The 27,794-nt window shown below is 51.3% G+C and overlaps 12 protein-coding genes across 12 annotated transcripts; 5 read left to right on the top strand and 7 right to left on the bottom strand.

The window, feature by feature from the left end:
- Positions 1-27: 27 nt before the first annotated feature.
- On the top strand, positions 28-2,100 carry CTAM01_10056 (xylan 1,4-beta-xylosidase; the record flags this gene model as incomplete). Its single annotated transcript, XM_060526072.1, has 6 exons — positions 28-211; positions 281-367; positions 452-859; positions 934-1,155; positions 1,222-1,697; positions 1,792-2,100. The coding sequence occupies 6 exons, from the start codon at positions 28-30 to the stop codon at positions 2,098-2,100; spliced, it is 1,686 nt and encodes a 561-aa protein (XP_060379207.1).
- A 60-nt stretch (positions 2,101-2,160) lies between these two features.
- CTAM01_10055 (uncharacterized protein) lies at positions 2,161-3,862 on the bottom strand (the record flags this gene model as incomplete). The annotated part of the gene is made up of 4 exons (XM_060526071.1): positions 2,161-2,346; positions 2,404-3,441; positions 3,499-3,590; positions 3,646-3,862. The coding sequence occupies 4 exons, from the start codon at positions 3,860-3,862 to the stop codon at positions 2,161-2,163; spliced, it is 1,533 nt and encodes a 510-aa protein (XP_060379206.1).
- Positions 3,863-4,209: 347 nt separating this feature from the next.
- On the bottom strand, positions 4,210-5,707 carry CTAM01_10054 (uncharacterized protein; the record flags this gene model as incomplete). The annotated part of the gene is made up of 5 exons (XM_060526070.1): positions 4,210-4,633; positions 4,723-4,973; positions 5,037-5,065; positions 5,120-5,611; positions 5,671-5,707. 5 exons carry the CDS (start codon positions 5,705-5,707, stop codon positions 4,210-4,212), a joined length of 1,233 nt encoding a protein of 410 aa, XP_060379205.1.
- A 581-nt stretch (positions 5,708-6,288) lies between these two features.
- CTAM01_10053 (uncharacterized protein) lies at positions 6,289-8,186 on the top strand (the record flags this gene model as incomplete). The annotated part of the gene is made up of 7 exons (XM_060526069.1): positions 6,289-6,526; positions 6,582-6,610; positions 6,668-6,871; positions 6,937-7,236; positions 7,316-7,642; positions 7,689-7,799; positions 7,857-8,186. 7 exons carry the CDS (start codon positions 6,289-6,291, stop codon positions 8,184-8,186), a joined length of 1,539 nt encoding a protein of 512 aa, XP_060379204.1.
- A 1,250-nt stretch (positions 8,187-9,436) lies between these two features.
- CTAM01_10052 (uncharacterized protein) lies at positions 9,437-10,322 on the bottom strand (the record flags this gene model as incomplete). The annotated part of the gene is made up of 4 exons (XM_060526068.1): positions 9,437-9,811; positions 9,881-10,024; positions 10,085-10,201; positions 10,257-10,322. The coding sequence occupies 4 exons, from the start codon at positions 10,320-10,322 to the stop codon at positions 9,437-9,439; spliced, it is 702 nt and encodes a 233-aa protein (XP_060379203.1).
- Positions 10,323-13,965: 3,643 nt separating this feature from the next.
- CTAM01_10051 (peroxidase) lies at positions 13,966-15,805 on the bottom strand (the record flags this gene model as incomplete). Its single annotated transcript, XM_060526067.1, has 4 exons — positions 13,966-14,611; positions 14,668-15,390; positions 15,567-15,580; positions 15,719-15,805. 4 exons carry the CDS (start codon positions 15,803-15,805, stop codon positions 13,966-13,968), a joined length of 1,470 nt encoding a protein of 489 aa, XP_060379202.1.
- A 1,521-nt stretch (positions 15,806-17,326) lies between these two features.
- On the bottom strand, positions 17,327-18,880 carry CTAM01_10050 (glycosyltransferase family 71; the record flags this gene model as incomplete). The annotated part of the gene is made up of 1 exon (XM_060526066.1): positions 17,327-18,880. One exon carries the CDS (start codon positions 18,878-18,880, stop codon positions 17,327-17,329), a length of 1,554 nt encoding a protein of 517 aa, XP_060379201.1.
- Positions 18,881-19,489: 609 nt separating this feature from the next.
- CTAM01_10049 (AMP-binding enzyme) lies at positions 19,490-21,736 on the bottom strand (the record flags this gene model as incomplete). The annotated part of the gene is made up of 8 exons (XM_060526065.1): positions 19,490-19,733; positions 19,787-19,984; positions 20,038-20,651; positions 20,700-20,747; positions 20,803-20,859; positions 20,911-20,977; positions 21,026-21,536; positions 21,589-21,736. The coding sequence occupies 8 exons, from the start codon at positions 21,734-21,736 to the stop codon at positions 19,490-19,492; spliced, it is 1,887 nt and encodes a 628-aa protein (XP_060379200.1).
- Positions 21,737-22,644: 908 nt separating this feature from the next.
- CTAM01_10048 (uncharacterized protein) lies at positions 22,645-22,992 on the bottom strand (the record flags this gene model as incomplete). Its single annotated transcript, XM_060526064.1, has 1 exon — positions 22,645-22,992. The coding sequence occupies one exon, from the start codon at positions 22,990-22,992 to the stop codon at positions 22,645-22,647; it is 348 nt and encodes a 115-aa protein (XP_060379199.1).
- Positions 22,993-23,384: 392 nt separating this feature from the next.
- CTAM01_10047 (response regulator receiver protein) lies at positions 23,385-24,029 on the top strand (the record flags this gene model as incomplete). Its single annotated transcript, XM_060526063.1, has 1 exon — positions 23,385-24,029. One exon carries the CDS (start codon positions 23,385-23,387, stop codon positions 24,027-24,029), a length of 645 nt encoding a protein of 214 aa, XP_060379198.1.
- A 371-nt stretch (positions 24,030-24,400) lies between these two features.
- Positions 24,401-25,186, top strand: CTAM01_10046 (class II Aldolase and Adducin domain-containing protein; the record flags this gene model as incomplete). The annotated part of the gene is made up of 1 exon (XM_060526062.1): positions 24,401-25,186. One exon carries the CDS (start codon positions 24,401-24,403, stop codon positions 25,184-25,186), a length of 786 nt encoding a protein of 261 aa, XP_060379197.1.
- A 732-nt stretch (positions 25,187-25,918) lies between these two features.
- Positions 25,919-27,434, top strand: CTAM01_10045 (amino acid permease; the record flags this gene model as incomplete). Its single annotated transcript, XM_060526061.1, has 8 exons — positions 25,919-26,010; positions 26,065-26,269; positions 26,323-26,392; positions 26,444-26,599; positions 26,653-26,818; positions 26,870-26,965; positions 27,020-27,262; positions 27,323-27,434. The coding sequence occupies 8 exons, from the start codon at positions 25,919-25,921 to the stop codon at positions 27,432-27,434; spliced, it is 1,140 nt and encodes a 379-aa protein (XP_060379196.1).
- Positions 27,435-27,794: the final 360 nt, after the last annotated feature.

Below are 27,794 nucleotides of genomic sequence, written 5' to 3'. Positions count from 1 at the left end.
ATCTCGACTAGGGGTAGAAAGCAGACCATGAAGATGCTCGTTGCTATGCGTGTGCTATTCGCGCCGTGCCTTTTGCTCACACCAGCATGGGCGATTTGGAACCCCATCATCTCGGGCTTTAACCCTGATCCTGCAATTCTTCGGGTGAGGGATGATTATTATATTGCCACGTCGTCGTTCGAGTACTGGCCTGGGATGCCGATATACCACAGTAAGATCAACGATACCCATCCGTGCCTTTAGAGTGCCATATGTGCCATGTTGACAACGGTATGAATAGGCAAGGATCTGTCGAATTGGACGCTGATTTCGCACGCCTTGACGAGGCCGGAGCAGCTGCAACTCTACGGCGTCCCAACCGGAGCTGGTACCATGCCCTCAAATCCTCCCCGCGAGCCCGCGTAGTAGGTGAATCGCCATCTGGAATCATCTCACTAACATCCCATCGCAGGCGCCTGGGCACCAAGCCTAGCCCACTTCCACAACAAATTCTGGCTCTCGGGCATGACGCGCTGGACCTACGACCCCGTGGCCCGCGTCTGGCCGCGGGTGTGGTTCATCTCCTCCCCGGACCTCGTAACCTGGTCTGACCCCGTCTGGGCGGAGCCATGGGGCATCGACCCAGAGCTCTTCCATGACTCGTCGACGGGGAGGACGTATTTGAACCTGATGGCGCCGAACAATAATCAAGAGAGGCTTTGGGGGATTGCGCAGTGCGAGGTCGAGCTTTCGAGCGGAGCGTGCGTTGGAGAGTACAAGAGTCTTTGGAATGGGACGTTGGAGAGGAATGCGACGGCTAGGCCTGAGGGGCCAAAGATGTTTTCAAGGGGTGGGTGGTATTATTTGGTCATTGCGGAGGGTGAGTCTGTGATGGTTTTGTGATGCTGCTTTGCGTGTGATTGTGTGTGAGAGTGGAACTGACGTAAAGGGTAGGCGGCACTGATGAGTTGCATCGAACCTCGATTGCTCGGAGTAAGTCGCCCTCTGGACCGTTTGAGGCTTGTCCGCATAATCCCCTCATGTATAACGGACAATGGGGGGCCAAGAACTTGACCGTGCAGTCGACGGGGCATGCAACGTTTGTAGAGACTGCTGATGGGGAGTGGTATGCTTCCTTCATTGCGAGGCGGAATGTGAATGGCAGCTCGCCACTCGGTATGTGTTATTGACAGTTGTCTTCTGATGGACCAGCAGACGGGAGTGTTAACTTGACGGGTATAGGCCGTGAGACCTTTCTGGCGCAAGTGACATGGGAAAACGACTGGCCCAGCATCAACAACGGGAAGCCCATTATTCTCAGCGAAGAGATCGGGCCCAAGATAGGAATCAAAAAGACCCCAGCCCCCTGGGTAGACGACTTCTCCAGAAGGGAGCTTGATCCCTCGTGGTACCAGCTCCGAACGCCGTACGTCAAGTCGTATGATGTTGATAACGGGCATTTAGTCTTCAAGCCTAACGTCTTTGGCTTGAGTGATCGGGATCATCCCGCGGCGGTGCTGCGGAAACAGATGTCGTTGAACATGACGTTTTCTGCGGAGCTGCTTGGGTTTGAGGGCGTGTTGGGGCAGAGGATGAGAGTTGGGGTGTCGAGTTACTTGAGTGAGGTCCAGCACCAGGATATCGGTGTCAAGGGGTGCGATGGTGGGATTGGGGGTATATGTTTGTATACCGAGGTTAGGAGGAATGGCACTGTGGATGTGAGTTCTTTCCAACCCCTTGGGCTTCCCCTTTCTGGCTCTCAACTCTGCGAAGTTCATCGACGACGGTTTGCTGACTGGACGTGAATGATAGTACTGGCAACGACCCCTCAACTCATCGTCTCTGCTCAAGAGCGGGCTGAGACTTGATATCCGGGCTGAACCATTGACATACCACCTGGGCTATAGCATTGGCGATGGCGAGCCGACGTACGTCGCAGAAATTGATTCGAGGTGGCAGGCTTTCGCGCCAACGGGGTATTACGTGTTCACTGGAGCATCTTTTGCGTTGTTTGCGACTGGTGAAGGTGAGCCGTGGCCTTTTGATGGGCCGAAAGTTGGGTTCACGCGAGTCGAGGAGAGGTATCACGAGGAAGACATTGGAGACTATGACCGTTGGTGAGATTTCTAGGCAGTTTCAAAGTGATATGATCTTCGGATTCAATTCATGTTCAATTTGCAGTCACTCTCTACGAATTATATAGACATTGAGTGACTTTGGCTTTGGCAAATTGTAAGTGCGCACATCCCATTCCTCGTCCGGGGCAGCGAGCTCCAGGCGGAACCGTCTTAGCAGCGCAGCCATGACTTTGCAAATTTCCATGACGGCGATATGGCGTCCTAGACATATGCGCGCGCCATGAGAGAACTTCGTCGTAGTCAGCATCGATCTCAAGAAGCAATGACTTGACGCGGGGCGACTTACATGCAAACTGCCATTCTCCATGTCAAAGGCTTTTTCGGGCGAACACTCGAGCCAACGCTCCGGCCGAAACGCATCCGAGTCTTCCCCAAAGAGCTTCTTATCTCTTGCAACGACGAAAGGCGAGACGCTCACTCTGGTACCGCCCGGGAAGAAGCGGCCGCAGATGTAAGCTCCGCCTCGCGGTACATGGCGAGGGAGGGTGGTGGTGACGGGCGGGTGAATGCGAAGGGCCTCTTTGATGCAGGCCGCGAGGTACGGCATGGCCTGGTGGTTTGTCTCGCTGTACCTTGGCGGGTCCGAAAGTTTCCCTTTCAACGCGGCCTCGTCGATTTCGGCCTGTAGCTTCTTGTAGGCCTTCGGGTTCTTGAGGAGGTGGTAGATGAAGGAGTCCATGGCAATTCCGGTGGTGTCTGAGCCCCCGGATAAGTTGACCACGGCATGCTGGAAGATTTCGCTATGCGGGAATTCATGAGGCCCGATCTTCTTCTGAGACTGGATGATCTTGTCCATGATGTCGGAGTGCACTGCATCCGGGTCCGCTTCACGCCTGTCCATCTCCTGCTTGGTGACATCCGAGATGACCAGCGCCGGAGGACTAAGGAAGGCGGCTACCAGCGGGTTTCCGAAGAGAAACTTGTGCAGCTCTGGCATCATGGCTACCGTGGATGCGTACTGGATGAAGCTATCAAGCACCTTCGTCATGTTACCCACGTCAGACTTGGTGTCGAGAAACCCGAGGCGGCGCGAGAAGCTCAGCTCCCCAACCACGTCAAAGGCGTACCACTGGAACCATTCCACCATGTTGATCGGGTCCTTGCGCTGCGATGGCGGAGATGAAGGGGCTATGGCAAGCTCATCCATGCACTGGATGAAGAGCGTCACGGTTGAGTCAACAAACTCTTCTAAGGCCATAAGGGCAGACATTGAGAATGCGGGTGCGACATTGCGCTTCATCCGCTTGTGTTCGACTGGATTGATGACGGAGAAGAGGTTTGCGTCATCTGGTGTTGGGAAACCAAACATGTAGTACCAGTCTGTCTTTTTCGTGTTAGTGGTATTTCAACTACACAATGTCTTTGAAGGATGCGGGCGCACCTTGACGAATCTTTGTTCATTATCAAAGATGGTGGGGATAGCTTCCGGGTCTGCGATGGAGACTTCGTTATAGGCGATGCGGACAATGGGGCCTAGATCTTTCAGCTTCAACGATGATAGCACTTTCAAGTTGATCTATAGACTGACCGAGCTTCCTATGCGCTTCTAGCAAGTTCCTCTCAGCACGAGTTGACAGCACTTGGAGGACCTTGTTCCAGCGGCTCACCGTTGCTAAGAAGTTGACTGCAGGGATATCTCTGAGGCTAGGAACATAACGGCGATAGAGAGCGCGAAGGACAAAGATGGCCAGGCAGGCTGCGAACAAGTGGCTCGAAAGTACCTGGAGCAGGCTTGGAAATGACATTACGCTGTTTTCGTATTCGTGAAGCGCTGCCAAATTGTTGTTGGTTGTCGACTATGGATGAATTGAGACATCATGATATAGAGACTCCATGATTTGCTCGGTACTCAGAGTATCGGTAGCGGACTATTCCGTAGTCCTTCAGAGCTGTGTAGTTTCACAGTCACGCGTGCTAGGGGGAGATAGGATAGATCCTTGGGAAGGCACTTTTGATGCTGTAGTACTGATGACCCTGCATATCCCACGTAGAGCCGTTGCATTGTATATATATCTCAAAAGCCTATATTTGGACCGATGTAACTCCCCGACTCGGACGCGCTCCACAAGCGCCTTAGGGAGCATGTCAATCGTTAAACATCGATCTTGGCAGCCTCTCCACCATATCTAGAAGTCACAACCGAGTAAAACAGGTTCCCCGCCGTCATGGTCAGGGCGGCGGAAACGAACTGTTCCTCCTTGGGGGACAAGATTCTTTCTTTGGCAAGCCTCTTCAGCTCCTCCTCCATCTGAGCCTCCACTTCCAGCTGGACGCTGTAAGTGACGGCCTTGGCGGCAGAATAGGAATCCAATCCCAGAAGACGACGCACGACGTCGACCGCGTTGATCATGTAGCAGACCTTGCCATCTTCAAGGGCCTTGAGCTCCTTGTCGAAAGAGGCCAGGTCATTGACCAGCGACACGTGGTCGCTAACCAGACGTAGGATCCTGGTCATTTTGGGATCCTCAATCACAACGTCGGACTCTAGCGAGAACTTCACACATGCCAAGATATACCTTGCAAACATTCGATGATTAGATGCGGGTCGGACCTTTTGTAACGGGGAGAAGCGCGCGCGTGGGAGTTTGATGAAGGTCGAACTTACGGGACACCTGCATCAATGTTGCGGTAGGACAAGTAGTCTGCTAGGCTGGCGAAGTTCGACTGGGGCGGGACGTGTCGACAAAAGTCCGCCAGTCGGTCAATCACCTCCTGACCTCCGTTGCCGGCGATCTTGTCGTGACTCTTGAGTCCATCTACAACGTAACCGATGAGCGACTGCAGCTCGGACTTGGACCATTCTTTCTCTCCGTTGGATTCAAGGCGACGGAGAAAGTCGTCACGAACAACGCCGAGCTAGAATCCTGGATTAGTGATAACTCGGTGGTAGGGATCAGCTTGCAGGGATGGACATCGTACCTTGTCCTCGCTATGCATCTCCCATGAGTCTGCGGAAGATTTCAGTAACCTCGGAAGGCAAACAGGTGTGCATTCTTACTTACCGTCAAAGATGACAATGAATACAATGGTGGCTGCGAGAAGGCGGGTTCTCTCCTTGTCTGCTTCAGGGAACAGGTACGTGGCAAACTTGGTAAAACGGTCCTCTTCCGGTAGCAAAAGTTCGTGAGAAGCAATCTTGGCAAGGGATCTGCCGTTAAGCTTGACAGCAGTGAACATGCTGGAGTCAGTGCTGAACAACTCCAGCAGCTCTGAAGAGATTCTCAGGCCGGCCTCCCAGTGGCGGCTTTGACGTGCCTTGGGGAATCCCGTCGGCCAAGGCAGACCAGCTCGAACGGGGAAGATGTCAAATCCATTAACATCAGCAGGCTCGTCTTCTCCGTCAGTCGAAGGGGTACGGCACTGCTGGAGCCGCTCGTATCCAGCCAACGGGAGTAGAGACGTCTTCAGATCCAAATAAGGAGCATCGTGGAGCCAGTTGTAGGCGTACGCAATTTGCGAGACATCTTGCAGATTCTCCGGGGCGCAAATGTTCCCTGTGAAAGTATGAGAATGGGATGATATGGGGTAATACGGCACTAAGAGGCGAGCTTACCGTTGACGGAGGACACGCTCAACTTTGATGAAGGCATTTGGGGACTTGGTTATTTCGTTTTCTTGACCTGGTGTGTAGTGTTACATGAGAAACCTTCCCCGTCAGTCGTTGAATTTTGACCCTCTTATACCCTGAAGCTCATGAGCTACCAGACCGCCCATAATCATGAGAAACCGGGCCATGACTTAGAAGTGAAGTTGTCAAAGGCATGGCTAAACCACGGAAGAGCGTCCCGGGGAGTTTTGCAGGGGCCGAAGATCCATGCAGCGGCCATATTAAAATGGAATGGATCTTGCAGAATAGCAATATTTGAGTGTCTTGGACGTGACCCGAAACGTAGGGGTGGCTGATAAGAAGGCTTCGGTTACTGCTGCCAGGTACTTTTGTTTACATGGCTTCCAAAGTAGTATCATAGAGGGACCCGCAGCCCATTTACAACGAAACATCCTTGATAGGAAGCAGTTCAGACCCTGCTTGTCTTCCTAACACTAGAGGCTTTTCATATATAATCGGATTCTTAGATTTTGGTCCGCCTAATCGCTACCGCAGTGCCATATCTTGATTCTTGAGCTTGTTGTTAGAATCGTCTGTTCAAATCCCATCTTACACCATCTTACAATGGCTTGGAACCATACCAACCTCGCTCTTGACGCCCTGAAGTCTGGCATCATCTTTGCTACCAGCCTTTGGGTCTTATTTTGGCTTGCACAATGCATTAGAAACATCTATTTTCACCCACTCTCCAAGTTTCCAGGACCAAGATTAGCCGCGGCCACCAGCTGGTGGTCGACATATCAGCAGACTATTGTCAATAGATCGATGCATCATATTTGCATAGATCTCCACGCTAAATATGGTACTGAGCTGTCCCTGACTTCGCGTTAATTGATCATTCTGACTTCTGAGTCCAGGAGATATCGTCAGAATTGGACCCAACCGGGTAAGAAGCTTGAAGCTTGACGAGCTCTTGAGCGCATGGTTACTAATAACGATATAGCTTCACTTCAATCATCCTGACGCATACTCTGGGATCTACCGCACCAAGTTTGACAAAGATCCGTTCATGTACGCTCTTCTAGGTGGCGACGGCGCCACTGTCACTTTTGTCAAACATCAAGACAACAAAAATCGCAAGGACATTCTCCATCCATTTTTCGCCAAGAGCTCTGTATATAACCGAGAGCAACTGATACAAGAAAATGTAAGGACCTTCTATCACAACTAATCAAACTCCTCCATCCTATCTCTCATTGAACTGGTGTTTAGATCGATAAGTTCTGCTCAAACTTGGTCAAGCATCACGAGAAGGGCGTCTCTGTCAACATGAGTCTCGCTTTTCGGTGTATCGGCCTAGAGACAATCACGTCCATCTGCTTCGGCAAATCGGCAGCTTGCTTCGAGCATGAAGATTTTCATAGCCCCATTCTGGAGTCAATGGAAAGTATTGTCGCCTGGTTCATGGTGTTCAAGCACTTCTGGCTGGTACGGCAGCTCATCCTGTGGGTACCGGAATGGGTTGGCCTTACCTTCTTCAAAAGCGGTGTGGCATTCGCGCAGATGAAAAACGTACGTGTGGTGTCTGTTCCTTTTAGATTCTAGCACCCCCGTTAGTGAAGACTCCGAGTAACAATTTTCTCGGTTTTAGATGTTTGCGGAACAAATCGACAACATCAGGGCTAATATAGGCAAGCCCAGCCCGGATGAGAAACCGATCATCTACGGTGCCCTCACAGATCCAGAAAACTATAGCCCGACCAGACCTCCACCATCTCGTGCCTCATTGATGGAAGAGGCAATTGCACTTGTCATCGCCGGAACCGACACAACTGGAGCAACCATGACGCTTGGCACGTATCATCTGTGCAAGCACCCGGAGAAGTATGCGAGATTGAAGGCAGAGCTGAAGGAAGTATGGCCTGATCTGAAAGGCCCTACCCCAACGGCGCAGCAGCTGGAGAAATTACCCTACTTGGTAAGCGTTATACCGTCATTCCTGAATAAGCCTAACACGAAGGCAGACATCGGTCATCAAGGAAGCACTGCGGATGGCGCCGACAACTACCTCTGAAAACTCTAGGCTCGTGCCTCCTCACGGAGCAAGGATTGGCGGAGCAGAAGTCCCCGGAAATGTGAGTCTTGACCTGATACAGAGTAAGTGATTAACTGAAAATTGACACGAATTCTAGACGATTGTTAGCATGGGAGTCTTGTTCCCCATGCAACATCCGTGGGCATTCGAGACCCCCGATCAGTACATCCCTGAGCGATGGCTTGTAGCAGACGAGGCTGCTAAACAGAGGCTGGACCGCTATTTTGTTCCGTTCTCCAAGGGACCACGCAGTTGTCTTGGTATCAACTTAGCGTGGTGCGAATTGTACCTAGCTTATGCAAACCTTTTCCGTCGTTTCGAGCTGAGCCTAGACGGGACCAAGGACGATGATTTCGATTGGATCGATGTTGGTCTTGCATTGTTTAAGGGTCACTTACGATGCTATGTAACTCCAGTCACAGAGTAGATTAGAATAGACATTGCGCGTTTTCGTGTAAGTCATTAGTATAAACTTGGGTAAGCTATTCACCAAGTGAAGACGAGCTATCTACGGCACCTGGATCTGTGCTCTTAAGATAACCTCACCATCGCTCGACATATATCCCGTCAACTGCGGAATGGCGTCAGTACATAGGTCTCCGGTTTTATCCAACGCTGATCCCTTTGTGAACTTTTCGATCGGGTGCGTTAGAGGTAATTAAGACGGTAATACTAGAAAATGATGAGGAAGAATACGTGATACGTTACTATCCCTCATACAGAATACGTATCTATGGGCTGACACCATTCCGCAGTTGATGGAATAGTCCGCAGTTCGCGATTCCATTGTCACACCCGGGTTACGGTTGTATTCTTAATTGAAACCACACATGCATTTCCAGGATTGATGATCCTTGGATCATGTCGGGGGGTCCCATACCAACTCCGTTTGAAAACCGAGGCCCTCGTCAATAAGTAGGAGTCAACATTACACTGCCTCGTTGCCGATGCCATGACTTGACAAAAGTTCCTGCAGAAGTGAGCCCTGGGATGTACTCTACATGCTCTTCAAATGCTCAACTTCGCATTCGCATTTGACCCACGTTCTCCTACCGGAAATCCGGCATCCCGTGGAGCCCGTAGCCCCCGGGGAGCGTTCAGCATTTCCGGAAGGAAGATCCTGGCAGCCAAATCAGATGCAAGGTCAGACGCGATGCGATTACATGTTATCCGTACGACATGTAAATCTCATGTAGCGTTTCAACAACAGCCGAAGTTGGCCGAAGACTATCACAACATCTGGGGTGAAGGGAACTTCTGGCACCAGGGTCGCGAATCAGAATGATACTCTTGTCTGCCGACCGTAAGAAATCAGTCTGTCACCGCCAACATTTGGACGTCCCCAAGCTGATCCGATTGTCTATCAGAATCCTTGCGAGCAGATAAGAGTCTCGGCATTTGACTTGGAATTGTACATCGGGCTTTCGTTGACCGAATATGCCGAAGACGCCTAAACATGTTGAAATTTAATTGACTCATTGTTATGTTTCAAGGCAACGTGTAGGTATGCTGAGGCGAATAGAGATTCATAACCTCAGCTCGATTTCTCATATCAAAACCCCCGCAGTGATCTACGTTTCTCAAGTATTGATATAAAGCAGCTAGAGAAGATGTCTGCAGGCGTAAGAAGCTTGCCAGTGTGCCCATGGATTGTTTCATCATGGCCCTCACAGGACTCTAAGCCTTCACAGGCTGACCGCTAGAGCTGACAGCACCACAGTTGCCGACAATGACATTGTGGCTGCCGTCAAAGCTTTGGCCAGCAGACCAAGTCTTGCAGATATGGGCTGGCTGCTTCGGGTCGCTGCAGATGTCCACCCAGATGCAGTCGTGAGCGATAGCCTGCGCAAGGTCGGCGACGTGACCGCATGAGACCTCGAGGTCGTAGTAGTTGTCATTACAAAGAGCGATGGCCGCTTCACCGACACACTGAGTACGAATGCACTGGCGGGCTCTGACCTTGCAACCTCCGTTGACGGCGCGGAGATTGTTCACGCCAGTGTTGACCTGAAAGCCATCTACCTTGCCCCACTTCTCGAAACAATTGGGGGCCTAGAGCATCATCTCGTCAGGTACTTGCTAGTCAAAGTGAAGATTTAGGACGTAGAACGTGGTACATACTCTCTTCTCGAGGGATCGCTTGGCATTCTGGGCTTCGTTGTAGAAGGCCGCGGCAACCTCAGGGGTGGCGGGAGTGCCATCCACATCGACGGTACCGTTGAAGATGGACGTTCCATGCTCTTCCTGGACCTTTGCTTCGATATCCTAAGGATGTTGTAAGTAAGAGGAAAGTTCGGCCCCACGAAGAAAAAGAAATCATCTTACGAGTAGGTCGGATCCCCAGACCTCAACCACAGGGCCGCCCTCTTCCAAGACTCCAACCCATCCGGCCTCACCAATGGGGAAAGGTAGAGGTGCGTATTTGACTTCAACATCGCGAGGCTAGACACGTCATATCAATTATCCCTCAAACATTCGGCTTCTTGCTGGCACTCACCTCGCTAGGGATGGCTGAAGAGGCCGCCGTTGCGACGAGGGCAAGAATGACAGCGGAGGTCTTCATAATGAATTTTGAGAGCGAATAACGGTAAGTGAAGCTGGATTGGGGAAGAGAGCTGTGGTAGGCTTGATGATTCGAGAATTGATCTTACTTTGAGCGAGATGGCCTCGACTATTTATATCGCTCTGGTTATGAACAAAGCCCGCAGTCATCGGCGCTGTGATAGATATCTGCAACGTGGAAGCTCAGAAAAATCGATAATTAGTCGTCGAAGAATGGAACTTTGGTGTTGAACGGGAGCTTTCCTGCCTCACGGCCCACTTGATTGAGAGTATGTATGCAAAGCTGACGGCTGGGGGAGTCGTGTTCATCTCAACACACCCCACTTATCGTGTGTGGGAACTTGGGTTTAGCTACTAGTAATGGCATCAAAGAGTGAGGCTTATTCTGTTCCCATCCTTACGCTTGGAAGTATAGGAAATGCCACGCCCTTCGACGAGGACCAATCCATGACCCGGAACTTCTGTCGACCGGATCAAGTCAACATCGAGAGGGTCCACACGGGTGACTACGCTCTTGATGTTCAGCTTTGATCGTTCGAACAGTCAACTTTTACCCCCTTCAGCAAAGCAACCAGTTCCTCGGACTTCTCTTTTGGTTGTGGGATTGAACGTTTGTAAGTGGTGGAAAGTTAACTACCCCTGAAACTATCGGACTTCGGTTGTCACTTTGTGGCAACTGGCGACCCTCCCAAAACCATCCGAAAGAACTTAAATCCTTTTAAGCATATGAGCTTGTTTTTGAGCGACAAGATGCTCCGCGAGTGATTCAATGAGACAAAGCTGGGCACCAAGCAAATTATCTCGGTTTCTCGACCGCTGTATCATCATCTCAAGTTCCGTTTTGTTCAGCTCATAGCAAAGAGTTTTGACAGCATTGAAAACCTTTCAAAATTTCTGCAACATGAGACGTGGTCACGCTGCCAACGGAAAATATTGGGACTTTCGTCGTGACCCCTGGCTACAATCCGGGGTTCGCTGCTGAGCCGCTTTCTCGGTTCGCCGGAGCCAGGGACGTTGCAAGGCTGCATCTAGGTTCGTTCCGAGGCGGCCGCGGATTGAGAGATTTTTCTTCGGGTCTAGGCATGACCACGCCGCTTCTAGTTGTTGAGGGCGATTACAAATGGAGAAGGTGCCAAGACTTTCAGATCACCCGCAAACACCAAAGTTCTTCCAACGATGAATTTTGAATCGAAACCTCAATACCGCAGACGGCCAAGAGAAATTTGATCTCAGGCCCATGTGTAAGTGAGGCGACGATGCCTAAATGAAACCGCTCAAGTCAGCCTGGTGGCCGGTCTTCAGAGCGTTTAAGATGGGACTTTCGTAGCACAGCATCTCACTTACCTTAGGTAAAGGAAACAAATGCAGCTTATATCGTGACCGGGATCACAAACATGCAGGCAGCCGGGAGTTGTCCAAATCCTCATAAGCTCACTCTTCTATGAGCACTAAGCGCCTTCTGTTCCATTTGAGACTATTTCACTGAGCTCAGAATATGGCCGGTGTCCACAGCACTGTCAGAGTCTTGAGACTTCGGAAAATCTTATTAATTCAAGCCCCATACAAGTGAATTCTGTTAGAGTAGCTAACGGCTTCAGACATTGCCTCTTTCCAATGAATGGGCCAGTGTCATTGACTCCCTATTGCTACACAAGCTGTCACCTTAATTTGCATGCCATCCATCGAACATCTTTCCTTTTCCCAACTCTTCAAGTTGTTCACATATGATACCTAGCTATGGTAACGATCGGAACCTCGAACCTGAACTTGGAAGTCTCAAGAGGGAAAGATGTCCCTGTAGGCTCGGGCTTGTTGACATCCAATTCCATGGATGCTCGCAGACTCATCAATTCATCCGCAACATCCAAGTCGTAATCAATGCCATGCACGATTCAAGAAGTGCACCATCGGCATTTCCTGGATGCGAACGCGGTAAAGTCTCAATCCACGGAAATCCAACTAATGCGGGTGACCGGCGACAATTTCAAACAAAGACAGCCTTATAAAGGGCCTCGGTGATCAAGTAATTCCCGAACCCAGTATATCTAGGTAGCCTAGGGCGAAGATTGAAAAACCAGGTTTCTGGTTCCTGGGTTGGTAAATTTCCGACAGTTCGGACCACCGAGCATCTTAAGCTTTCTACAACACGAGTTGAACTTCGAGCATGTTTCACCTTTTGAGGCGACACAAGAAAGTCCGGGGCACGAATCGATCGATGGCCTGTCGTCAGCACAACATGAGTCAACCGCCTTCGAGACATGACATGGTCAGCCTGAGTGAGCTGAATACCGGGTTCGCTTTCGACTTGTCTGCATGTACACAAGTCTGGCACTTGAATAAATACCTAATTACATAGCTGCCCTCAACGCCCAACAATGTTCAGCATTACGCAACTTCAGAATCATCAATCAGACTATCTACTTCAAAAAAGACCTCTCAAACTCGTCGTTCACATAGCAGTCATCATTGTAATTCCGTACAAGACTTCTGCAACCAACATGAAGACGATTCCGTATGCTACCCTATTGATGGCTTTGGCCTACTTCGCAAATGCGTTGCCTCAGACGCCTGGAGAAGGTTGCGACTCTGTTGCGATTTGTAATGACGTGTGTGGCAAGCAAGGAATGGTGAGTAACAACCACCAAGCATTATTGGCGTCTCAACTTTCAGTGAGTCGTGAGTAAGTCTCTGGTCTGATCACAAGTCCTACAGAAACGCGGCGGATCATCATGCACTGGAAACAATTCGTCCAGTTGCGTTTGCGTACCCAAGTGATTGCGACATTACCAAAGACATGAGTTCTGCTTTTTACGAGGATATGGAGCCCGGAGTTTTGCGATTTACTTTTGTCAGCACATTGCCAAGACTATGAAGCATTTTAGAGGCACCACGAGTAGTAGTTACTGAGACGAAATGGATGCGATTCTGCAAGATACAGCTTCAAAACGCCCTTGGGGACTTGACACCTCCAGTGACACATCACCCAGAGCCAAAAAGCTCGTTTGCACGTGTAAGAAGCTTGCAGAAGCAAAATATTGGGCCCTGGCCAGGATTCGAACCTGGGACCTCTTCCAATCCGGCTGAGAAGACTCGGAAGTCTTGTTGAAGCCCTAAGGAAGAATCATACCGCTAGACCACCAGGGCTAGTGATCCTGAAGCATCGTACGATGTTCTCGATACTGGATTCGTACCGTAGGTTTGGTCAAGAAGCGTGGTGGGAGACGAGTTGTGCGGTTGTGGAGTCAGGGCGGGCCGTGATGAGGGCACTCACGTCGAGAGTAGTCACAACACACGGGTAATGCGTGGTTGTAATGCTAGCTTGGCAAAATCGCGCTTCAGGGTGAACGGTGCTGAAAACCCACTCTTCTGTTGGTCATATATAAGGATGTGACCATTGTTTTAAGTGTCCGATGTCCCTCTTTCTTTTTCCGACTGGCTTAGTTCTAGTCAGAGCATCAAATGATGAGGAGCATAAAGACACACATTGGGACTGTCACAGCCAAGGGGATCAAGTGTGGTTGAAATTAGGTATAGACATTATATGGTTTGTATCTACTCTTGCCGGATACGGCGGTTTTTATATACCAAAACACAGACCCGAGCGCCTCTATAACTCGAACATTAGGACGGAAGCCAAAAGGGGTTTACCACCTAAAGTGGAAGACTCCCTTCAACCAGCTCATGACCGAGGCAACCATGCCATTGATATCACCACCGTTCCTGAGTTGATCGGCGATGTTGTTAAGGCGGTCCTTGGTAGCGAGCCACTTGTCCAAAACAGCCTGGTCGGGAGCGGTGAAGGTGCTTCCGGTACGAGGAGGCAGGGCCTTGGTGCACTCAGTCAAGTCGTTGATGTTGAAGACACCAAGAAGAGAGAGACGGATGTACTCGCGAGCGTAGTCCTGGTTCCAGTGAGACTGTCCGCCCTGGCCAGCGAAAGCCTGGAACTCGGAGCTGATGCGGGAGTCCTTGGCGAGAACGACGTCGCTGGCAAACTTGAAGACACGAGCGGGAGCGGAGCCGAGAGTCTCCTTATAGAACTTGACGTCCCAGACACCGGGGGTGCTGTCCTGCGGGTCGCCAGCGCGGCTGGGGTCCACGAAGCGCTGCTGGCTGGTCGTGTGAGCGCCGATGAGTGCGGTGAGACCGTGGGGCTTGATAGTCTTGTTCTCAAAGAGCTCGATCAAGAAGTCGGCAGAGCCGGTGACGGGAGGCAGAAGGTTGAGGGGAGCAGGGACGGAGGAGTCCTTGCGGCCGACGTATGTACGAATGCGGGGACCCAAGGGGCAGCTGTCACGAAATCAGTTCACGCTCAGACTGTATGACCAAAGGTCCGGATGACTTACACAACAGTGGCTACAGTTGCGGAGAACTGAATGAGATCGGCCATTCCGATTCCAAACTGCTTATAGCGGTCGAACCAGACCTGGGTCTGGGCAACAATCTCCTCGAGACCATGATTCTCTCCGCGTGCTATTTCCTCTGAAGCGAGGATGATAGAGCCATCAGCTCCGCCGAGGTTGCCAGTTCCCTTTGACCAACCGCCGGCATCGTGGAAGCCAAGACGGACGGCAGCGCGGGCGAAGTCGGTGCAACGGCCGGATCTGCCTCTGAAGGTACCCTGAAGATCGTTGGCGATGTACTTCCAGATGCAGCAGGTGTCGGCAGCGCAAGCCGCTGAACCCTTTGGTGCGAGAGTGCCTGATCTCCCAACAGTTGGGTAGGCGTCGTCACTCTCGGGGTTATCGAAACCGGTAAGGAGCTTCTTGACGCTGCTTCCGACGGCGGTGAGCTTGGAGTCGTCGAGGGTGATGAGATCGCCAATGAGCTCGTTAGAGTCTCCGTCGTCAGCGCCGTTACCGTCTACATCGGCGCGAGAGCGGATCTCGGCGAATGTGTTCTTCATGCCGGGGTAGGCGATGACGGGAGTAGCCGCGAGGGCGGTAGTAAGGAAAGTTGACACACGCATGGTGAGCTTGAAATAGTTGTGTACCTGGAAGAAGAATAGAAGCTGATAGAGAGTGGTATAGATTGTATGTATGCTAAAGTCGCAGAACGAAAGGATGATTCTACCGAATCAAGAAGATATGTTAGAGACGAAGGAGATGATGAGGTGTATCCTGATGAGCCAAGTGCTAGAGACTGGGCATCATGGGTTCATTATATCCTCATCGATAGCTCCTAAGCCCGGAAGGCCGTGCTCGCACTTCAGCGAATCTATTCTTGGCAAAGGAAGCCATCGTACAGCTTGAATGCTGACTGTGGAGATGAGTAGTCTCCAACCGTGTTGACTAGTTCTAGGGCGTCTCGACGCCGTCGACGTTGTAGCAAAGGCTTGCTTTTCCTCCTTCTCATCTGCTGTCAGTCGCGCATAGTCTCGTATTGGGCCGAGTCAACCGAAGGGGAGTTGATCCAGTCCGAGCGCCACCATGTGTACTTTTGCTCCGCCTCAACGAAGCCTTGAAGAGTCGAACGAGGAATCATGTCTTCTGTTATTGGACAGCCAGACCGGGGGAAGACGGTGGTTGCTACAGCGGTGAGCGAGGCGTTGACCAGGAGGAAACAAAGAGGTCTGTGTGCCGATTAATACCACGTCGAGATACCACTGAGTAAGGCACATTAGATATTGTTTCCCCTGCTCTACACTCGGGGGTATGAGCAATACTGACGAGGTTCACTGCAGGCATCGTAAACGTTCAGTCGATAAGTGCTGTTCAACTTGGTTGCATACTTACTGACATCAACTCCTCACTGACACCACGTCTGTGAATGTCAGTCTCGCCGTGCCTCGTATCGATGCACCCATCATCCGACCCTGAAAGATGCATGTGTGCCAGAACCAGGATGTAAGTTCAGACGCACAACATTACTTAGCTCCCATCTTGGTATCTGTGCTATTCCAGATCCGATCTACGGGCGAGACCACTGTTCCCCTTCCAGCAACTGACTCTGACCAAGTTGGAACAGACTCAGCAGAGGTACTCTTATTCAGGGGTAATAACGCGAGTCGCAATCCCACAAAGGAGAGAGTTGCTTTAGCGTTGCATCCCGTATGCTGCACAACCCCGACGCTAATCCAATGTTGCTTCTAGCGCACGACAGCACGGCTTGGCGGCTAAGTTCCCCTGAAACATCAGGTGGGATGACCCAGAAGACCCTAACATTCTGGATACGACCGCCGTTGAGCTTGTTTTCCTGCGTGTGGATGGACGTTTCTTGTCGTCCGATGCTGTCTCAGAAACTTTCAACGCTCGGATGGCGCGCCAACCAACTGGACCGTCCAATAATTGAGATGTTATTTCTAACTCGTAATAGGAGAGGATCTTTTAGTACAGGGATTTCCGTTACATTTTCTCCCTGCTAGACTGCTCGCGTGTCGTGTGCGTACGATTCGAACACTCATCGACGTGAAGTGGGAGTGCAAGTTACTGCTCGATACTAGATTAGACGCGCAAACACCCCTAATGTCCTCAGGTTCTGATGGCAACAATATTGTATCCTATGAAGATGATCGAATCGCTCAACACCCTCTTCTTTCTTCATTTCAGCCTTGTGAATGCCTCTTCTTTTGACTTGTCATGCCAAGCTTTTCTGACAATCAAGATGCCCTCGTTCCCGTGTGACACCGACACGCCTCGTCCGAGGAGGGCTGCTGACATCGGTCCGGCTTTGACTGGTCAGACACAAGCTGATAAAATAAGCTCGAAGCCTTCAAGCCCTACTTCGAACCTCGGTCTGAGCGAGCTGATCGAGTGGCATCCTGCTTCCTCGTGTTGGTTTTTGTTTGTTCCTGTTAGAAGAACGTTTCTGAACGCGAGAAGACAGCAGGAACGGCACTAAACCTTCTTTGTCCTCTGTTCGGTGTCTTTGGCCCCCCCTCCTCTCACTGGCGCCTGGCGCTAGGTAGGAAGCCATCGGCCCGTCGAGGATCGTCAGGGGGACCAAACAAGCGTGGCTCCTCGTGATTCTGTTTGTTCTGTTTGACAAGCCGGAACGCCTCGGACTTCAGCTGGCAGGTAAAGACCCAGACTGGCCCAGCTTCGTCGCATCTTCCTGATCCAGCTGCCAGTATCCACCGATTTCGCGAAACGTCTGCTCGACCCCAGGCAGTATCTCATTTAAGTCTCTTGCCTGGACATCAAACATGTCGGTGCACTGGGCCGCAACGAACTTCTCAGAATGCTGAGGCATGTAAGTAGCGCCGTCCCACTTGATGGCGACGTTGACGTTCACCTCGGGACTCTCTTCGCTCGGCGCTCTCTTGTAATGCCGAAGATATCCGCCCTTGACGTCCCGATTCCACCTCATGACTTCGAGAGGAGCAGTCTTGACGAGTCCTCCATGAAGAAAGGCGATACGGCCATCGTCGGGGTGGTGCTGCGCGAACGAGTGTCCGCAGTAGAAGCCATCATTCTCCGTTCCGACGCTCGTGACCCATTTTTTGGGCTTTCCAAACATTGTCCGTAGAGCGTGCCACGCGAAACGGAACATGTCTTTGTCGCCCAGCAACATCTCATTGTAGTATTTCCCCTGCTCATTGTTGAGCCACGATGCAAGCTGGAGGTGGTACCAGAAACGCTGTTTGTCTACCAGAAGCTGCCCGCTCTCCTGCTCGTGCTCGGCCATTTTGCATGGCGTGTTGAAGATGGCCCAAGCGGGATTCTGAGGCCGCGTGCGAGCAATATCGGGCCAGAATACGGAGTGGTATTCTGTGTACTGCATCGAGTCGTAGAGAATCGATGGGTCGATCATGGGAATGTTGTCGGAGTCGAGCAGCAGAGGCTCAGCCCAACGCGAGTTGAGCAGTGCGGCAGTCTTCAGCTGGTAGTTGATCCCGAAGATCCCATCCTTCTTGATGTGCACAATGTTGTGCTCTTTGGAGAGATCATTGTAGTATATCGGCTCATAGAGAGCATTGAGATCCGCCATGACACCCATGTCCATCTCGGTGTCCCAGTAGTGAATCTCAATGGCAATTGTCGACCGGAGCCTCTTCAGCTGACGCAAGATCACCTTGACGCGCATTACCGTGTCGGCGTTGCCCGCGACTATGACCAATCCTCTTCCGGAGAAGCGATCCTTGGCGCGTGCGTATGGGATCATGCCGCTCTTAACAAAGTCCTGCCATTCGCGTCTGCGCAGCTCGATCTCAAGCACCGGTCGGTCCTCAATAACCCATGGCAGAGAGTCGGAGAATTGAAAATCGACGTACATGTCCGCTGGCCAGGTACATGATGCGCGGGCCTCTTGCTGGGAGATGCCCTTGATATTGGTGACGGCAGCGAAGTGAGGGATGAAGTCGTCAGCTGTCGGGAGTTTATGCGCGTCGAGAAGCACGTGCGCCTGAACTGGTGGCGGCTGGAACTGCAGGTTATTGTCGATGATGGGCACCTCGACGCGATCTGGAGGGATGTCGACATTGATGAGCGAGCCGCCGGGTGGTGAGTTGGGTGTCCATTGGGGTGTTTGAGGATTCGAGTCGCCCTTTTTGAACAGCAAGATCAGAACGACGGTGATGACCAGCGCAAATATGATGCGTGTTCTCTTGATGCCGGCCATGCTGACGATGGACCATGGACCTCAAAGTCGAAAGAATAGTGGACCGAATGAACAGCTTCCGCAAGGAATTCGCCGTTCATATCAACTGGAGACCCTGGACGCGACACCCAAATCAAGCAGTTCCCATGGTTCACCTCATCTTGTTTATCTTTTGCCGGCCTCGGTCCCTGCCACCCCATTTCGTTGCTGATCTCCATGTGAACCGAGCAGGGGTATTCCCCCGCGCAATGAGGCCTTGCTGCGTAATTGCGTCGTGCGGGGTTCGTCACATCCTGGAAGACGCCGTCGCAAAGCTTGAATCCAACTATTTCACATCACATACTTCTCATTGGATAAGTAATTGATGAGCGACAGGCCATCTCCCGCACCGGAGCGGGAATGCAGGTCGAGCGGTCCGGAGCGTCTGGAGTCCAGCTCTTGATGTATAGTATTCGTATCAAGACCTTGCGGTAGCAGGGCCCGTCGCATGAAGTACCTTAGTCGCTTTCAGTAAGGCTCCCGAGACCTACAGGCATCTCTAGCAAGGTAACATGGCCGGCCTTTCAATGGAAATCTGTAGCTCATGTGACTCCTCTTCATACCTTCCATCTACGTGTCTCTCTAGAACAATTACAGCTTAGCCTTTCCCATACCGAGGTTGTTCCAGTCATCTTGAGTGAATGGGACATATGTGCTTCCTTTCCCGTGCTTCTCAATCCACAACAATTGATCGCCGCCTTGGATCTTACTTGGATCCACGCCCTCATTCTTCAGCGGCACTTTGTTCTGCTTATTGTTGTGCGTTGCTGTGCCCTCGTTCAGGAGCCGGATGAAAACCGGCACGGCATATCTTGGGAGCTTTGATCGGGCGAAACTGTTGACCATCAGTTTTGACGCATACAAGCTCTTGAGGTCGAGTCTACTCACCTCAGGAAGTCGGCATAGTTGAAAGACCCCTTCTGGTCCGCAGCAATGTCTAGGGCTGCCGCACCAGCCTTACCATCATGTCCGGGAAGCTGGACACCGTAGACGACTGCCTCGTTGACACCTGGGTAGCTACCAAGGACTTCTGAGACTTCCGCGGTCGAGACGTTCTCGCCTTTCCAACGGTACGTATCACCTAAACTGGGTATGTGGGTGAGCAGATGCGGCCCGAGTGAGATATTTCTGACACTTACCGATCAAGGAAAAACCATCTGCCTTCACTATCGCGCCGCAAAGAGTCGCCGGTCCGGTAGAAGCAATCACCCTTCTTCAGAATGTCGCGGACGAACTTCTTGTTGGTGGCGTCCTCGTTGTTGAAGTAGCCCGGAAACGCTCGTTCTCCAGGGTGCTCGACCAAGATCTCGCCACCGACTTCATACGAAGCGCGCAGGGCCAGGCCAGTTTTTGGATCTCGCTGGATATTTCCCGTTTCCGCATCGATCTCAACAGGTACCACCATGTTTCTGTACTTGAGTCGGAGCAGAAGTCCGTGGTGACCAAGAGCATTCGCGAAGAAGTCTCCTCGAGAGAGGTTGCGAAGGCCCAAAGCGCCCTCGGTGCTGTTATAGAACTCGCACACCGTGTCGATGCCGAACCTCTCTTGGAAGCGTTTCCATACGTCGGGTCGGCAGCCGTTGCCGAAAACAGCGTGGATGCTGTGGTCTTTGTCGCGCGGCGAAGGAGGCGAGGCTAATAGGTATCGGAGAGTCTCGCCAACGTAGACGAACCAAGTGGCGTGGGAGTCACGAACATCTTCCCAGAAGTTTGAGACACTGAATTTGGGTGCCATGCAGACTGTAGAACCAGACTACAAGTGTAAGCTAGAATTCGCTTGAAGAGGGCGGGAGGTTCTTACCAAGATCTGGGATATCATAGTAATACCGCCAGTCCCGTGATAATACGGCTGTATCAATCCTTTTAGAAACTTCACTCATCACAATATAGGCGTATTCACTTACCATGCAAATGTAGCATCTTTCCTTCCCGCTCTTTGTCGGATGCAAGCCAATGTCGTTCTAAGCAGGTCAGCAAGCCGGAGGAAGACAGAGTGCGCATCAAATGCTCACCGATAATGCGAGGCTCCCAGCGGCAGCGGCAGGCATGATTACAGCCTTGGGTAGCCCGGTAGTTCCACTGCGATTGTCAGATATCGAAGTCAGACCCCGACACCAATGAGCTTACCTCGTATAGAACATGGCCATTGCATCGGCAGGCGTCAGATTCTTCCGAAGCTCGTCTCGCGGACGGATGGGATCCATCTGATATATCCTTTCCCTCTCTTCTCCGATGTTGACGACTCTGATGCCCTTGAGATCCAACTCGGTTTGAACGTCGTTGTACTTGGCCGCGATATCAGGGCTTCCGTCGACGACTACGAGTTTGGCGGTGCTGATCTCGATGCAGCCGAGGAGAGCTTTGCCGACGAGATTGTAGTTAATCATGGCAGGCGCCGCACCAATTGCAAGCAGTCCAACCCAGGCGAATGCAAAGTCGGGCGAGTTTTGCATGAGAATCGCAACGAAGTCCCCCGACCGAACACCTTGCGACAAGAACATCTGTGCATACTGGTTCGCCCTGTCATAGGTCGTCTTCCACGACACGCTCCCGCTTCGTGTCCAGATGGCTTCACCGTAGGGATCCTTTTGGACCGCTTCTTCGAAGAAATAATAGGGAGAAACACGGCTGCTCTTGACTGTATCCTGGGTTAATCTCACGAGCGTCAAGTAGGCTGCGGCAGTCCTTACTCGAGTTTTCGACAAATTTGGTCACTGTCCGTCGACCTCGGAGGGCCTTGACATCCTTGGAGATGTGGTACTTGGCATCTACGTACATGCTGGACACCATGCTGCCAGCCAGCGCGGCGGCCGTAACTGCTATCGGGTGAGTGCGCATTCATGGCATTTGTGGTAGCCAATGCCCGCCAATTGATCTGGATCTGAGGGCTTGGGCAAGGATCGCGAATAAGGTCTTCTTACCGAGTGCCATTCTTGCTATTTCTTTCGCCTTGGGTTTGGAAACTATCCGAATCGCCTGTCCTGTACTCGCTCAGGCTCCAGTGGCTGTAGCTGGGCACAGCGAAACCAATACCCGATTACTGAGACGTGGCTAGGTATTTGCGACCAAACGACGATGTATTCGACAAAAGTTGTGTATTCGCAGTCTTCAATAGATTGGGGTTGTGATAATGATTCCTTGCTGTCGTGAAGCTCGAGATATGGTGTTGGATCCTTGGGGAGCGTCGGAGAACCCAAATACCAAGATGGTGGCCAGCTTACCGAGGTCACGGAGTCGGGCTTCATAGGAAAACACAAAAGACGCCCTTGGAGAAGCAGTTTTGGGGTTGTTGCGTTTGGGGTTTTTACCGATCTGCCGTGCTTCACTGCTGCTGCTTGACCGAGCACCCGAGCTCCAAGCTCCCCCCAGTCTTGACTCTCTCCCTTGTCTCACCAGATCCCGAAACGAACAGCCGGCAGATGCTTTCTCATGCGAGGCGAAGCGAAAATGGATCTAGGGGTGTCACGCAGTCCCACCGAGTGCGTTACCCCAGAACTCGGCGTCATTGAACTAGCACCAGACATTCCCTAGCGAAAACCCAATGTTGGAGAAGAGGGACGCGGGGAAGTGGCTCCGCGGGGTTTGTTTCTAGCAGAGTTCATTTATCCGAGGCGCCCAGCCATGGGCAATCTTCTCAACTGAGAGGGAGTACTCTGCAGAAGAGGTGAAGAGACCCGGCACCCTGCCTTGCGAGATGGCAAGGTAAGTAGAACAGAGTTTGGACATGCCTCGCGTTTACGGCGGTCTCATTGGGAGTTGCGTCTCGATTCGAGTCTGAGCTTCAGGGATAGAGCTTCTGGAACGTTGCGAGAACGAGGCAAGACGGAACAGCCGAACCCCGAAGAGTCCGTGAGGAATAACTTGAGTTCGAAGCCGCTAACTAACCTCGTCCCCTCCTCTCGGTGACAGAGTACCAGAACTCGTTCGGGGCTCTTGTCACGATTTTCAACCCGATCCCGTAAACCGGCCCCATAATTGCACGGTACCCCTGACGGCGTCGGCTTCGGCGTCGGGCGCGCCTCGTCCAAGATGATGGCCCTGCCTTGACACTGCCCGGCAATACGGACCGGTGAGCATACGGTTTCCATAGCCATCTTTTGGATATCTATCACGATAATTGTTATTTATACGTAGGAACCACATCCCACACGGAGTGCTGCGTGGGAATCCGTGGCGCCAAGTCAACGCAGGGCCTAAAGAACAACGTAAAGTAGTAAGTGGATAGATCTAATTACCGTGAAAAAGATATGTGACACGCGTCGTATTATAGATGTTCCCTTTCCCCAAATCCTACATCCTAGTGCCAAACCTCAATGCGAGAGCTCTTGAGAACGTGGCCGCATCCACATAAGCAGACTAGAAATGCTGCGCCTTGAGTAAGCGGGAAGTCAGAAGCCAAGCAGGCAGCAAGCCTCACAGCACATAATCTAGTGTTTGAGAAAAAAAAATTGTGCAGCGTCATCTTGCTTCTTGAATGTATTTCTTAATGCTTTATGGTCATCGACTACAGCACTTCCGAACCCGACCGCCATCGTTCCTTCGCTTACCACTGAAGAGAGTAGATGACTGCTTTGCCGACATGGTATTCTCGTGCGCAGAATCCCTGTCGGGGAATGGAACACGTCCACTGGAAGAGCTGAGCACAGAGCAATCAGGTCTATCAAGCCCAGCTCAGGCACTTAGCGTTCCCATTACAGCAACACGCACGACGTCAATCAACATCCTTGTAGCCGAACACAATCAAGTTGTGAGAAAATTCATCGCCAGGCAAATGGACGGATTAGGGCACAATTGCGTGTACGACTTCGCATGTAATGGCCAGGAGGCATTCGAGGCATACAAGAAAGGCTACCAGACCTATCAATGCATCTTGATGCAGCCTTCGATGCCCGTCATTGATGGTCTGCATGCTACAAGACTCATTCGCGCATTCGAAATCGAGAATGGCCTGAAGCCGTGTTGTATTGTAGTTATGGCTGCTGGCATATCAATGGGGCTAGATATGGATAGAACTCGCAGTCTTGGTTTCGACGCATTGATACAGAAACCATTCAAGACAGAGGGTTTAGAGAGGCTTCTGGTTGAACTAGGTCTCGTTCCGAAAGGACCAATGGATTCCTTCCAAGACTAAAGTTGCTGCGAGAGAAGATCGGTTTTATCAGGAAATCTACTGCTACCTCGAACTCGGCGCGGCATACTCAAACACAAAACCAATTTTTAACATGAAGATCCTACGTGCATGTACGAAAAGGTCGCCAAATGCCACACATTCAGACTCTCAAACTACCCCCTCGACGACCCCGCATCGAGTTGGTGCTCGTACCCCGCCAGATTTCTGAAATCCGATCATCGGCCCGTCGATCAGCTGCTTCTGTATGAGCACTCGGCACTCGCGACACTCTTAGCCTTTCTCAAATCCAGCCGTCTTCGGGAAATCAAATATCGCTTTGAAACCTTTTACATTCCTGCGCCATCGCCCGGAAAGAAATACATCCCGTTGCAATGGCTGCTCTGCCTCACACCGACGACCTTCGGAAGCTTTTCAGCAAACTCATCGATGGCTCTCACATTCTCCACTTCCATCAAGTGGTTGATGCCTACGGTCACCTGTCTTTCCGCTACCCTCTAGACCCTGACATCTTTGTAATGTCTCGAAACGTTGCCCCAGCTCAGGTGTCAGAGATCAGAGATCTTGTCGCCTATAGGGTTGGTGATGCCGAGCCCCTCGAACCGGAGTCGCCTCCGGGCTTTGCGGAGCGGCGAATCCACTCGGAGGTTTACAAGCGGCACCCACAGGTTAACGCGGTGGTCCACAGCCACTCCGAGGCCGTGGTCCCATACACGATATCGGGTGTTCCGCTGAGGGCCGTCAGCCACATGTGCGGGTTTCTGGGCGCCAATGGTTTACCGGTATTTGATACCGCAGACCACATGGAGAACAGCGATGTTGATGACCTACTTGTACGCAGTGAGAATATGGGTGCCCACTTGGCGAAGCACTTCGACGATGGCAATAACGTGACGTTGATGCGCGGGCATGGCTTCACAGTCGTTGCCAGTAGCATCGAGCTCGCCGTGATGCGAGCAGTGTATACGCAGAAGAATGCAAGCATCCAAACTACTGCTTTAATGCTTCAAGGCGTTACTGGGGTCACGGGCGGCGTGAAGAGCCTGAGTAAAGATGAATGTATGGCTTCTGACAAGACGACACAGTGGTCATTAATGCGACCATGGAACTTGTGGGTTCAGGAGATTGAATGCAACAAGGTGTACAAGAAGATGCTTTAATCCAAACATAACCTTGGACAAAATGAAGCAATGAATCAAATTCAATCTACCTATGTGGCTGGATTGAATAGTGGCCGTTATCCGCGCCGTACGATCGAGGACAGTGAACCATGTGTTGCTCTAAGCACTTGCTTTTAGAGCCTGGACAGCAGAGCAACATAAGGTAGTAACGGGGAGCAGCGGCTCTACCCAATTGATGGTGTATTTTACCTCTAGGGGTTATATTGAAGCTTCATCAACTGAAATGCACCCATCAAGGGAAAATATTCTCGGAACAATGACATTCCTCGATGGCCAAGTACACAGTTCGCAGCGGAAATGGGTGCCGGCATTGACGCAGCTCGGGGCCGTTATCATCGCATGCGGGGTGATCGGCTGATAGACCTCCACAGCAGCGTCTCCGATCCACAGCCGGCCATGGGGTTCGTCTTTTCCTTTGCTTAAGACTACCACTTTGGGGATAGCGTGTTGATAGACCACCGTCATTACTCGCAGCTTCGCAGCTACCCGAGAGGATAACCCCGTTGCTGTTTGTTGGCATGTTATTAAGCGTAAAGGCATCTCTCCTTATCATCTGCCTTGTTATCATCGGTGCGACACTGCGATGTACAAGTGAAACAGCCTTCAAGGACCATAAGAGGGCATGAGAGGTTCGCATTCTGTCAAGAACGTCCGGGTGGTTACCTCCAATTCACACCATTGAAGCTCCGCTGTCACATACCACTCGAAGACATGGCCACATCATCAGCGGATGGCCACGATGGCCACCTGCAGAAGCGATTTTCTAAAATCACCATGATTGGCATGGCTTTCGCTATTCTCAAGTTAGTCTTTGATTTGTAGTTACGTACCCAGATCTGGATACTGATTTTCAAAAGCACTTGGATCTCTCTCGCTGGGTCCATTGGTCTAGTGATGCCCTCAGGTGGATCAGTGTCCTTTGTGTACGGCTTCATCTTCTGTGTTATCTGCAACATCGCATTGAGTGCAAGTGTTGGAGAGCTTGCGTCGCTCTATCCGACGGCTGGAGGGCAATATCACTATGCCTATGCACTTTCGACGAAGAAGTGGAGGAAGATGACGGTAAACCCCACACCTCACAGCCTGACTGGAAATCAAGTGCTGATGAGCTCCAGAGTTTCTTTGTTGGATGGGTCAACATCGCTGGCTGGCTCACGCTCAACACTACCGCTGCGTATTTTGGAGGTGAGAATTGACCTACATCAACGACTTGACATTCACTAATTCTGGATGAAGCCCGATTCCTCGCTGCAGCCGCCGTCGCAGCTTCTGGCGGCTCCTACGAGATCACACAATGGAGCACGTACTTGATGTTCGTCGCTGTGTCCATCATTGGAGTATTCTTGAATATCTTTGCATACCCAATCCTCAATCGATGGAATGAAGGAGCATGTAAGTACTCTAAAGGACAAAAGTTGATCTATTGGCTTGCTAATCTTCTCAAGTGTATTGGTCCTTGCTCAGCGTCGTCGTGATCAGCATCGTGCTACTCGCAACCTCTCCCAAGACAGACGCTGAATTCGTCTTCACAAATTTTTCCAATACTACCGGCTGGAGCGATGGGACGGCATGGATGCTTGGACTTCTTCAGTCTGCCCTCAGCTTGATTGGGTTCATCTCACCAGAAACAGACCTACCGTTACATGACTGACACAGTGATAGTTTTGATGCTGTGGCGCACATGGTCGAGGAGATGCCTAGACCATCAACAGATGCCCCTCAAGCCATGGTCGGTGCCGTGATCGTCGGTGGTACGACGTAAGTAGAACTCCATCGCATCAAATAGTACATTTAACCTGACAATACACGCAGGGGAATTGCTTTCATCCTCGTTATGCTCTTCTGCGCCGTTGACATTGACGTCTTGCTTTCCTCGCCTACGCAGAGTCCTCTGACGGAGATGATTTTGCAAGCAACGAAGAGCAGAGCAGCTGCCACTGTTCTAAGCGTCGCAGTCGCCCTCTGTTTCGTTAATGGCGCGAACGGCTGCGTAACGTCGGGCAGTCGCTTGGTCTGGTCTATGGCTCGAGATAACGGAACTCCATTCTCGAAGTAGTACGTACAGCCTGAAGCTATCACCATTTTAGCCCATCTTACTTACCTGGTCTTTTGAAGTCTGTCGCGCCTCCACCCTAAGCTGAACGTCCCTGTACGTGCAATAGTCGTGCAGGCCACTTTCAACATTCTGTTTGGTCTTCTCTATCTTGGTTCGTCTGCCCGTCAATAAACATGAGATGCAGAAACTAACTTTTCATAGGCCCTGAGGTTGCATTTAATGCCTACATCGCAAGCTGCACCCTGTTCTTGAATCTTTCTTATGCGATGCCAGTCATGATTCTGCTAATCAGGGGCCGGAAACTCGTGACGGATAATCCGCCAGTAAGTCAACATACCCACTTCCTGGCACCCCCCTGTTTCTGGCACCCACAAAAACGCGAAAATCCACCACAACCCAATGCCCACCCCCAACCTCCTTTTATCACAACATTTTCAATTCGCGTCCAAATGGGCTCATCTTTTGCACATGTCTTCTTCTATATATAATGCCTCAATATACCGAAGATCAGCTTCGTCAGGCTCTCGAGGA

Source organism: Colletotrichum tamarilloi (genome assembly GCF_030869305.1).
Source record: "Colletotrichum tamarilloi strain Tom-12 chromosome Unknown Scaffold_44.1, whole genome shotgun sequence".
Taxonomy (NCBI): domain Eukaryota; kingdom Fungi; phylum Ascomycota; class Sordariomycetes; order Glomerellales; family Glomerellaceae; genus Colletotrichum; species Colletotrichum tamarilloi.
The sequence above is the reverse complement of the archived record's forward strand: the minus strand, read 5'-3'. Positions and strand labels throughout refer to the sequence as shown.